This window comes from Sturnira hondurensis, unplaced genomic scaffold (genome assembly GCF_014824575.4).
Source record: "Sturnira hondurensis isolate 20B ecotype Veracruz unplaced genomic scaffold, ASM1482457v3 Scaffold0017746, whole genome shotgun sequence".
NCBI lineage: Eukaryota > Metazoa > Chordata > Mammalia > Chiroptera > Phyllostomidae > Sturnira > Sturnira hondurensis.
In genome coordinates this window covers 1,048,453-1,061,371 of record NW_028090377.1, presented here as the reverse complement: position 1 = coordinate 1,061,371, position 12,919 = coordinate 1,048,453, and the positions used below count along the sequence as shown (strand labels likewise).

The window sequence follows — 12,919 nt, the reverse complement described above, 5'->3', positions numbered from 1 at the left end:
AATTGTTGGGTGTTTTCACAGTTCTCATGCTGTTGGAGGCTTAACTGAATTATTTGCCTTGTTAAAACATTTAAGTAAAAAATTACTATTTTGGAGTGTGCTTGACCTAAAAGCAATAATAAATTCTATATTACCACTTAAACCATATGAGAATCAGTATGAAACCCTCAATCTATAGTATGTACCCATTATTAAAAGTTTTAAACATGCTGTTTGGTTTTTGTGGAGAATGAAATCTGTTATTTCTTAACTTTGTGTAGCTGATTGAGGTGAGAAATTGAGAAAATTATAGAATGCCTCCAAAGTTATTTTTAAATAGCCTTATTGAGATGTAATTTACATGCCATACAACTAATCCTTTTAATATTGATAACTCAGTGGCTTTTATTATATTCACAGAGTATGCAGGTGTCACTATAGTCAGTTTTAGGGTATATTTATCACTCTGAAAAGAAACCTCATACTCATCACTTCTCATTACCCCCAATTACCTCAGGCCTACTTTCTGTCTATGGATTTACCTATTTTGGACATTTCATATAATGGAATCATATAATATGCAGTCTTTGTGACTGATTTATTTCACTTAGTATAATGTTTTGAAGGTTAATATTATACTATGTTTAAGTTTTTTTATTGTGTTTCTATTGGCTATTTAAATACATGATACACATCTGTTACCGGGTTAAAAAAAATATTTGATTCCCTTGTTATTTTTTTACTTCACTTTACTGAAATATTTGCTAAGGGGGTTCCATTAACTTCTCAGGCTAGGAGCATTCTGTATTCATAAAGTTAACCTTACTCAGATTAGTTTATTTTTCTGCTAGTCTTTATTCATCCTCCTCCTATCATTTTTTTATAAAAGTCATGCCATCTCTTGTGTATTTCACATCCAATGTCACATACCTGCGGGAACTCCTATTTACTATTTGGGAGTAAAGTGAACCCCTATTTACTTTACACTAAAAATTTTTCTGTATTCTGTTCTTTTTAGACCCTGTTTGGCAATAACAAGCTTACCACATTTGGAACCAGCACAACCAGTGCTCCTTCGTTTGGTACAACCAGTGGCGGGCTCTTTGGTAACAAACCAACCCTGACTTTAGGAACCAATACAAACACTTCCAATTTTGGTACATATAAAAGCAGGTTTGGCTCTCTTAAAGTTATACTGACTATACCACACATCATTCTCCTGATTCATATGATTGGGAATATTTAAAAATTCTCAGGTAAGACATGGCTCAATGTCTGTACAAGAGGGAAAGGTTTAAAAATCATAGACATGGGTTGAAATACTTAGATGTTAAATTACCTGTCCTCAATCATGTTCTTTTAAATTCCTGCTTTAGATAAAATAGGCCATTCAGCATTTACAGCAGTATTTCGCAGAAAGTTGGTTCTCTAATGGAAATGGATTTTTTTTCAAAATAAGGAAACATTTTCTTTTACTTACTTCACCAGTAGGTAAGAAACCATAAATGAAACACATAGTTGAGATAACATTCGGTCAGGCCAGATTTCAAACAGGGAAGTAGTGCACAGATGAGATTTCATGATTCTTTTCTTTAAATGTTTGTCGTTATTGTTTTCTTTTTGTTGTTTTTTTTTGAGATTTGGTGGTTCTTACTGAAAGTTTAGACCTTTTTGATTTTGCAAATTAGTTTTCTTAGAGTTGGCAGAAACTTTATTTGTGAGTACATGTTGAGAAGTATAAATACGATTGAACAGTAATTGACAAAAGCCCTTAAACTAATCTCCAGAAAAATAAAACCTGTTTAATGGAAATATTACATTACGTTAAATGCTTTCCATAACTACCCAATTAAGTTTTCAAACAAATTCAACATTCATTGTGTTAAATCAGATATGGAAAGTTCATTTAATCACCAAATGAAATAGTGGTTTAAATATTTGTTAAAGATTTCAGATACATCATCAGGTACTGAATGTCTAATGGGAGGTGAGTGCAAAGACATGGTTATTTGCCATAGGTCAGTAGTCACACAGTTTTCCAGTGAGTTTTTAAATGATGTTGTATTAGAGAAAGATACTGCCTTAAGCACCCATTGGAAGGTTGTAAGTTTTCGCAGAAATATGAGCCATAGTTCATGAAGGAGATAGATAAATCTTTGTCAGGTACCGTTTCCAAAATTTATGTATTCCATTCAATTCTATAACCCATTTTTTGTTGTGTTGCTTCATCACTCCTAGTAATGATTCTCATTCTACCTATAATTCTTTTTGGTTGTACTCTATGAAAGAAGGGTTTTGAGGCAGTGGACTTGGTTAGCATGGACATTATTGTGTGTGTGTGTGTGTGTGTGTGCATGTGTGTGCGTGTGTGTGTGTGTGTTGGTTTTTTGAAGAAAGGGTTTTTTTAAAAAATATATTAGAGAGAGGGAAACAGAGGGAGGAAGAGAGGGAGAGAAACATCAATATGTGCTAGAGAAACACCAGTTGATTGCTTCTTGCCCATCCCCAAGTGGGGACCTGGACCACAATCCAGGCATGTGCCCTGTCTAGGAACTAAACCACTGAGAGGTTTAGTTTCGGTTTGTGAGAGGATGCCCAACCCACTGAGCCACACTAGTCAGCACTATGTAGTTGTTTTTATCTACAAAATTAAGATGGGAAAGATACTGGGCTGGCCAAAAAAGTTTGTTTGATAGCATTTAATGTTCTTTAACTTCTTTCAAAAACTTTTTTAGATTGTATTGTGACAGTTGTCATATCAGCGAGCATTTTTGTCTTCCTTCCTTCCTTCAAGAGCGAGGGAAAGGAAGGGAGAAAAACATTGATGTGTGGTGTTGCCTCTAGCACGCTCCCAACCCAACTGGAGATCTGGCCCACAACCCAAGCAAGTGCCCTGAGTAGGAATTGAAATGGTGACCCTTTGGTTTGCAGGCTGGCACTCTATCCACTGAACCACACCAGCCAGGCTCATTGTATGGTAGTTTTTTGAGGATCCCCTCCTCAAGAATCAGTTTTTACTCCCTTCGAAAATACTTCTTTTTTTTTCTTTTTTTCTTTTTAGCATACTTCATGTTCAGAATTAAATGTTACTTTTATCTAAGTTAGTATAGGCTATACTTGATAAAATGTGCTGAACTCCTGAAATGTATTTGATGTTATTCCATGACTACAGATTTCTGATTTGTTTGAGGGATTTTTTTACTGTTTAATGAATATATTTGTAGTCATATTCAGTGATTGGAAAATGAAAGGTTTCATCATTATTTGATATGACTCACTAGCTCACTTGCTATTTCAAATGTGTTTAAATTTTTTTTAAATCACCAGTGTTGGCCTAGTATCTGGCAATTAGTAGGTGCTCACTAAAAGTTTATTAAATTAATTAAAGAATGAATAAATGGAGCCCTAAGAGAAAGGATTCCTATAATTACAGTTTAGTTGGGGAATACTGGCTCACAGGTTATTTTATATTCTTGGGTGAAGTTATTTCATTATTACCCTTGTGGGATCCAGATCCAAGTAGAGCTTTATTTGATATTCCTATTTTCTTGGGAAGCTGTCAACTTTGATTTTGTGGGCAGAGATAATCTTCTGATTTAGAAATAAGTCATATAACAAATCTGGAAATGGAATAAGGTCATACCAAGATTGGGGGCATCATTAGGTCATCATTAGTTACCTGTTATCCTGTGTGGGATTGTGTTTCATTCTGCAAGTGATAATCCACAATGATAAAGGTTGGGATACCTGCTACAATTAATTGGTGTTGCCAGATCCTTCGGTTGTTCTTTAGCGCAGCAGTTCTTAACTTTTTTGGCACCAGGGACTGGTTTTGTGTAAGACAATGTTTCCATGGGACAGGGTAGGGGAGACAGTTAAGGAGCTATTTGTATATATACATATATAAACATCTTTTTTTAAGCTGATTTTATTTTTTTTAAAGATTTTGTTTAATTTTAAAGATTTCACTTAGGGAGAGAGAGAGGAAAGGAGGGAGAAAAGGAGAGAAACATCAGATGATTGCCTCTCACATACCCTCATTTGGAGACCTGGCCTGCATCCCAGGCATGTGCCCTGACTGGGAACCAAACTGGCCACCTTTTGGTTCGCAGGACAGCACCCAAACCCCTGAGCCACATCAGCCAGGGCTTTAGATTATTTTTAAAAAGTTGATTTGAGAGAGAGCAAGACATCAGTTTGTTTTACTTATTTATATGTATGTACATGTTCATTGGAGACTTCTTGTATGTGCCCTGATGAGCAATCAGACCCGCAACCTTGGTGTTGGGGATGACACTCTAACCAATTGAGCTACCTGGCCAAGGCTAAGCTGTTGGGGGGTTTTTTGTTTTGTTTTGTTTTTTTAAGTATAATTATATGAGTTTCAAATGTACAACATAATGATTCAGTATTTACATTGGGAAGTGGTCACCACAGTAAGCACAATTAATATCTGTCACCATATGTAGTTAAAAAATTCCTTTTTCTTATGAGAACTTTTATGATTTACTCTCAGCAACTTTCAAATATATAATACAGTATTATTGACTATAGTCACCATGCTGTACATATATTCATGACTTACTTTATAACCAGAAGTTTGTACCTTTTGGACCCCCCTTTTACCCATTTCTACTATACCCTCATTCCCTGCCTCTAACCACCACCAATCTGTTCTCTGTATCTATGAGCTCATTTTTTTGTTGTTCTTGTTTTCATTTATCTATTTTTATTTTTAATTGATGTTTAGAGAGGAAGGGAGACAAAGACATTGATTTGTTGTTCCACTTATTTATGCATTCATTATTTGATTCTTTTTTATCCTCACCTGAGGTTATATTTATTGATTTTAGAGAGAGAGGAAGAGACAAACACTGATATGAGAAACATTGATTGGTTGTTTCCTGTACACATTCCAACTGGGAATTGAACTCACAACCTAGGTATTTGCTCTGACCAGAGATCAAACCCAAAACCCTTTTGTTGTACACGGTGATGCTCTAACCAACTGAGCCACCTAGTCTGGGCCATTGGTTGATTCTTGTATGTACACTGGCCAGGGATTAAACCTACAAACTTGACATATCAGGACAACTCTAACCAATTGAGTTACCTGACCAGGGTTTTTTTGTTTTGTTTTAGATTCCACATATGAGTGAGATCTATGGTATTTGTATTTTTCTGACTTATTTCACTTAGCATAATGCCCTTAAATTTTATTATGTGCTTTTGGCCAGATTTCATTGTATCTTTTTGTCTGAATAATATTTTGTTATCTATACACATATCATTTTTTTCCTTTTTATAAAAGATTTTATTTTTAAGTTTTAGAGAGAGGCGAATGGAGGGAAGGAGGGAACAGTGATATACAAGAAAAAAACCGATCAGCTGCTTCCGACACACCCCATCCTGTGACCTGGCCTATAACCCACACAAGTTCCCCCACCAAGACTTGAACCAGAGACCTTTCACTTTGCAGGACAATGCCCAACCCATTGACTTATACCAATCAGGGCCACACCACATATTTATCCATAAATCCACTGATGGAGAATCAGGTTGTTTCCTTATCTTGGCTATTAGTAAATAATGAAAATGGGGGTGCATATTTTTGAGGGTTTTTTTAATGCTTTTTTTTTTTTTTAACTAAATAATCAAGTGTAAATGCTGGGGTGTATGGCAGTTCTATTTTTAAAGTTTTGAGGAACTTTGATACTGATTTCCATAGTGGCTGCACTATACATTTTCACCAACAGTACACAGGGTTCCCTTTCTTCCATATCCTTGCCAACACTTGTTTCTTGACTGTTTTAAAATATTTTATTTATTTATTTTTAGAAAGAGGAAAGTGAGGGAGAGGAACTGATGTGAAAAAGAAACATTGATTGGTTGCCTCTTGTCTGTGCCCCACCTGGGGATGAAACCTGCAACCCAGGCATGTTCCCTGACTTGGCATCTAATTGGCAACCTTTCGCTTTGTGGGACAGTGCCCATCCAACTGAGCCACACCTGTCAGGGCTGTTTGTTTTCTTTTTGATGATGGCCGTTCTAACGGGTGTGAGGTGATAATTCATGTGGTTTTTATTCACATTTCTCTGATGAGTAGTAATTTTGAGCACCTTTTGGCTATCTGTATATATATATCTATATCTGTATGCACCTTTTGGAAGCATGTCTTTTCATGTCTGTCCCCTTTTTTTCTTTTCTTTTTTTTTTATCTATTTCTTTTTAGAGAGAGGATAAGGAAGGGAGAAAGAAATGTTGATGTGGGAGAGAAACATTGATCAGTGGTCCCCTCACTTGCCCCTAAGGGACCTGGCCCACAACCCAGGCTTGTGCACCAGTGGGAAATTGAACCAGCAACCTTTCTCTTTGTAGGACATTGCTCAGCCCACTGAGCTACACCAGTTAGGGTTCTGCCCATTTTTTAATTAGAATTTTTTTTTTTTGCTATTGAGTTGAATGTGTTCTTTATATATGTAGGGTATTAACCTTTTTCAGATGTATGGTTTTTAAATATTTTCTTTCAATAGGTTGCCTTTTCATTTTACTGATGGTTTCCTTTGCTGTAAAGAAGTTTTTTAGTTTGGTGTAGTCCCACTTGATTATTTTTGCTTTTGTTGCCTTTGCTTTTGGTTTCAGGTCCAAAAAATCATCAACAAGGCAGATGTTAGGGAGATTACCACTTATGTGTTCTTACAAGAACTAGCTGGTTTCAGACCTTACATATAAGTCTTTAAATCCATTCTGTGTGTAATGTAAGATTCTTGTCCAGTTTGATTCTTTTGCATGTGGCTGTCCAGTTTTCTTACTACCATTCCTTAGACTATCCTTTCCCCATTCTATAGTCTTGACTCCTTTATCATAAATTGACAATTAATTGTTTTTAGTTTTAATTTTAAAAATTGTTTTGAAATAACAGTTGATAAACATTTGTAAGTAAGAATGTGAGGAAATGTGTGGTATAAGCAGTGTAATTTGGGACTTACTTCCCTCTTGTTGGTTTGAGGTAGTTCACAAATACTTTGTTTTCCTGTTTATGGGGATGAAGGTCCTTTTTGGTTAAATTTTAACTCAAAAAGAAAAACAATATCCCCAAGTACATTTTTTTAAAAGAATCTATTGTGCTTGAGTAGGCCATACTTCATTTTTGTGGCAAAGTTATTAATTAGCACAATTGGAAAGATTTAACAGACGTATGAAATAAATGTGTTGAGACTTGATTGAGTCAGATTATCTGCTTGGATTTTTAGGTGATGTTAGAAATATGTTTTCAAACTGTTTAAATTCCTCAACTTTTTTCGTTAATCTTTTTCCTTGAAGTAATAACCCAAATATTGACCCAACAAAGTATAATCTTAGTAGGTGATACTTATACATTCCAAGATACTCTCTTTATTCTATAAATCTTTTGTATTTGTACCAATTCATGATGTCTTTTAAAAAGACTTTCAAGTATTTTTACAAACAGGGTTTGCTTGCCAGTGATTAATTTTTTCCTGTTATCAAAAGAGATTAATGATATGTGCAAAAACATTGCAGACATATCTGAAAAAGAGAAATGATAGCAGTAATGCATTGTAGGGTGTCTTTGTTCAAAGATCTGTGGACTTTGGAGGTGCATCAGGATTTTTTTAAATGATGGGTCATAGTGAACGAGAATGGTTCATTTAGCTCTCCATCATCTCTGAAACAATTTAAGAAAAGTTTATGAATTATTATTTTCTTTATAGTATCAGCTAGCTGAGTCATTGAGTGCTCCTATTAGCTGGTTGAACATGATGCCATTAGAGCTTCTTATATGGGATCAACCACTCGTTATTATCCATATAAGGTCCATTTTTTTCCCAAACAAAAGCTACTTTAGTATTGTTACAGGTAATTTTCTCTTAGCAAGAACCTTTAGGTTCAGTAAAATGTATTTGTTGACTGTCTAAATTTTTAGTGAAAGTTGGAATGAGTTTTTCTTCTAATAATTAAACATGAAATGTAAGTTGAAGGCCTTAAGTCATACAAAGGGATTGTTTTCCAAGCTCAAGCACAGTTGCTTTGCTTTTTTAATATTGGATATTATCTTACACTGAATTAGTATTTCAGGTCTCACATGTAATTAATAGGATGACTTGTAGGGCCTGTTCACAGGTATCAAATTTAAACTTAAAAATTAAATTAGAAAACCATTTAGGATATACAACTGAAAGAATCTAAAACTTAGGGTCAGACTGCTTTGTTTTAAATTCCCTTGTACAGAAAAGTGAGAGTTGTGTTTAAGTACAGTCCACTCATTCTTTTGTCTTTCTAGGCTTTGGCACAAATACCAGTGGGAATAGTATTTTTGGAAGTAAACCAGGACCTGGGACGCTAGGAACTGGGCTTGGTGCAGGATTTGGAACAGGTAAGCAACTGTACCTTGAGATTTAGGAAATGATAATCTTGGCTTTCTAATTGCTGGAAGTTAAAACTTGTGTCTAATCATATGCCTGGAAATAAGAGGTCTAGATTTTCGTTTTCACAAAAAGATTTATAAAATCATTTCCAGCAGTTATGCTTTACCAGGTTTTTCAACATTGGCACATTTCTTTCAGAGGCTATGTGCTCCTTTTCTACAAATGTTTGTCCTCTGATAGTCCTGGTCTATCTGGGATTTTGAGTATTTAATGTCAGACTTGTTAGTATGGTGACATTTTAACTTTAAGTTCCCTGTGTTACCTTTGTGATTGGGATTTGAGACATTAAACTTGATTGGGTAAGTTTTATCACCCTAATAGTGAGAGGACATGCTGGAGTAAGTAACAAATAAATACTCTGAGTTTTTACAAGGTCTGTGCATACTTTTCAGTTCTTTTCCCCTTGGTATAGAACTGAAATGTCATGCCTTTGTGCCTACTTCTGCTACTGACTTTTTTCAGTGTCTTTGAAGGAAGGCATTGACCCTACTAACTTACCCAGATGTTTCTACACCACCCAATTGGAGGGCAGTGATGGTCATAAAATGAATGAGTTCTCCAGTGTGTACAGTTCAGCAAGGGTGCTTAAACATATAGTTATGCATACTTTCCCAATTCATCTGACCATTGGTTTGGCCATTTACTTGGAAACTGTTTATTTCCATGTTCTCTGTTTCCACTTACCAGTTATCTACTGTCTTCTGTTCTCTGTTTGTCTCATCTTTTTTTTTAATGGAACACTATTTTTTACTCTATGAATGGTTTCTTTTTTTCTTTTTTAAATAAAAGATGTGAGTGCTTGTAAAAAAAATTCACGAAAGTAATCACGAAAAGTTCATATCTTTTAGGTGTGAAGTAATAGCTGTCGAAAGTTTGGTCTTGTCAGACTCCTTTATATACATTTTTCAGACATATGCTTAAATATATACACACATACACATACATATTTAAACATCTGTTTTATATGTAAGCTTTTTTGGTTATATTCTTATATGGAAACCATATTCTACATGAGTGTTTTTTAAGCCAAAAAATGAAATACATTAATGAGTTGGATGTAAATGTAGAGAGCTACAACTAGCATTTTTAAAGCATGAACTGGAATTAAAAAAAAAACAACTATTGCACAAAAGAAAGTTAAGTACTGTCTTATTTAACTTTGTTTCAGTTATATACACAGGGTGTGGTAAAAGTAGGTTTAAGATTTTGAGTACATGAAACACTTTATTCTTATATTATTATTTATTAATGTAATACAAACAACTGTAAACCTGTTTCTGCCCACCTCTGGATAAGTGTTATGGGTCTTAGTGTATTTCATGTTGCATGGTATAGTCAAAATATTTCAAACTGCAAGCAACTGCCTTATATAGTACTCTGTGTTTCTTTCTTTCTTTCTTTCCCTATTTTTCATATTTTAGGGATGTGATTTTTCTCTTGGTCAGTATTTATAGCTCTTAACTCATTCTTTAAATATAACTTTTTTAGTATTTCATTGCATGTGCGTACATACTTGTAACAAATATATACATATACCATAATTTATTTAACATTTTTCCTTTTGTGAGACACCTGAGTTATTTTGTATTAGGAATGCAATAATGAAGATATTTGTGACGTAATTTTGTGTGTGTTAGTATTATGTAAGATTTACTCTTAGAATTCTTTCAGAAAATAAACAGATACTGAATTTTGGTCAGTCTTACAAACAGTTTGCCTTCTAAAAAGAATGTCAGTTTGTATTTTTGCTCACATTTGTATAAAAATACTCATTTTCCATAACTTTTCAATGCTGTTGGACTTTTTCATCTTTATGTGCGTGGTAGTGAAAATTATTATATTCTAATTTGTGCTTTACTCATTAGTGGTGAAGGATATTCTTATGTTTACTGACCATGTGAACCCATGAATTTCTTGTTCCATAATAGTTGATTATTGTTTTATAATTTATTTCTGAGAGTGCTTTATATATTGTGGCTGTTAACTCTTTCTGGTTTCATTAGAGCCTTTTAACTTACCCATGTGGAACTGAAAAGCTCTAGTTTTTTGTACAAAGTGATTCCTAAACTTAAGCAGAATGTGCCATCTGACACCAGTGCTCTCTTCTAATCCCAGAGGAACAGCTTTGGTGTGGGCAAACTAAGGTGTCCCCCCCCCCCCCCCGGGTAGATTAAAGATTTTATTTATTTATTTTTGGAGACAGGAGGTGGAGAGAGAGAGAGAGACTTCAATCTGTTGCCTCTCACATGCCCCCAACTGGGGACCTGGCCTTCAATCCAGGCATGTGCCCTAACTGGAAATTGAACTGATGACCTTTAACCCCCACACTCAGTTCATTGAGCCACACCAGCCAAGGGCTCAAGGGTAGTCTTGATTCTAGACACTATAGTAACCATAAGTGTAAGGCCTGGGTAAGATACTGTTGTAATGTCTGTTACAGGTATTTCCACCAAGTATTTATTTCATTTTGTTTATGTTATTGTCTTCTACAAGTTTTATTTTTACCTGGTCAAAATTGTCATTTTCTCCTCTTTGGCTTTTTGGTCTTGCAGGTTATGATTAGCCTTCTGTAATCTAAGATTATAAAATCTTCTATCACATTTTAAAAAATTTTGTTTCTTTTTCTTTAGAGGGGAAGGGAAGGAGAAAGGGAGAGAAATATCAATGTACGGTTGTTTCTCGTGCGTCCATTGCTGGGAACTGACCCCTGCTGGGAACTGGCCTGCAACCCAGGCATGTGCCCTGACTGGGAATTGAACCGCGATCTTTTTGTTGGCGGGCCCATGCTCAATCCACTGAGCTACACCAGCCAGGGCTCTTCTTACCACATTTTTGTGATGCTGTTGTCTTCTGTTCATAGTAACATAAACTCAGTCTTTTTATTAGTTTGAGTATATATTGTTTTTCTTAAACAGACAACAAATTACATTTTATTATTGTTACATAGTCCTTATTCATGCCTTGTTCTCATAAACTAAAAGCCAAATAGAATTAATACAGAATTTTTAAACCCCAACCTTAGCAGCAGATCATGTAGGGAAATGAGAATTGTTAGAATCACCAAGCACACTGTCTTTAGCAGATAGCTAAAGCAGATTTTTAGCTTTAAGAAGAATGTATCTAGAGACTGCTATATATAAACACTCACATTCATAAACTCTGCATTTCATAGTATCATAAATAGAATATCACTGTAGCGTTGGGCTGTGTTTTGGGGGGACATAAGCTGAATAGGTATTCCTATGCAGCTTCTTGTTTTAAGTGATGGAGATTCAAACTCATACCTCAACAGAAGTAAATTTCCCTGTAACATAGGCCTTTACCTACTTTATGAATAGTTGACTATAGAAATATAAAATGTACAAATGTATAAGTTCTTTGCATATTTAGATTTAAGTGATCTACAAAGTATTTTATATTACCTTTTGTGCATAATATAAAACAGATCTGGATAAAATACATATATTTTACTCAGCAAGTTATAACAGTATACAGATCATTTTATGGCAATCCCTTTGCAGGTCACTGGAACCTCTCAGTGTCTTAACTCTTTTGTTGGTTGTTGAAATAAACTGGTTTTTAGACTGTTTCACTGTTCTTTATCCAGGGCTGCTGCAAAGGTGAGGGGAATACTTTTTCAGAACAGAAATTTTATATATTTGGGTTTCACTTAAGTTTTTGTTTAGGGGTAAGGATTTGTTTGCCACCCAGAAAAATAAAGAATCCTGAAGTTTGGCCATTAACTGTGTCTTTTGAGGGACTAATATAATTTTAGTTTTTCTTGACATTTTCACCAGATTTTAATGGTTAAGGACTTAGTCTCTGTTCCAGAGTGGGGCTTCTTAAGATGAAATAATCCCATTGCTACATTGTTATCTTGTTATTAATGAGATTGGACAGTTAGGGAATGCTTTCTCCATCCACTAGTCACCACCTCTGTTTTATATTATGTGAAATTTCTGAATATAACATTTTATTCTTTTTTTGGTCACGCTTTCAAAGCAGTTCCCATTGGTAGTTTTAATTTCCAAGTGTTATATCTTTGAAATGATTTTAATGATTTTCCTGGTAACCCATTATCTCTATCAAGATATATTGATTCATTAGAAGGAGCTTCAGATCTTCCAAATTACCATTAATTTTGTGAGGAAGGAAGGATGGAAATTTTTTAAATTTTTATTTATTCTTAGAAAGGGGAGGGAGAAAAAAAGGGGGAGAAACATCTGACTGGTTGCCTCTTGCATGCCTACATGCCCCCATCTAGGGACCAGGCCTGCAACCTAGGCATGTGCTCTGACCGGGAATCAAATCAGCAGCCTTTCAGTTTGTAGGGCAGTGCTCAATCCACAGCCACGCCAGCCAAGGCTGGAAATCTTTTAAATAATTTATACCAGTAACATATTCTAAATAACTGAATTCTCCCTGTTTTATACTTTAAAAATCATTGTTGACATGATCCTTAAATAAAAATCACTTGGCATTAAAATATTACA

The 12,919-nt window shown here is 34.9% G+C and overlaps 1 protein-coding gene across 6 annotated transcripts in view; it reads left to right on the top strand.

The window, feature by feature from the left end:
* Positions 1-12,919, top strand: part of NUP98 (nucleoporin 98 and 96 precursor) — a 110,207-nt gene that overhangs the window by 35,071 nt on the left and 62,217 nt on the right. For 2 of the 6 annotated variants that reach the window (XM_037068660.1, XM_037068661.1), the window contains exons 10-11: positions 998-1,136; positions 8,282-8,373. In XM_037068660.1, coding sequence (XP_036924555.1) covers positions 998-1,136; positions 8,282-8,373 — 231 coding nt within the window. Of the gene's footprint in view, positions 1-997; positions 1,137-8,281; positions 8,375-12,919 lie in introns of all 6 variants that reach the window. The other 4 variants (XM_037068667.1, XM_037068664.1, XM_037068665.1 and 1 more) reach the window with 4 other exon arrangements.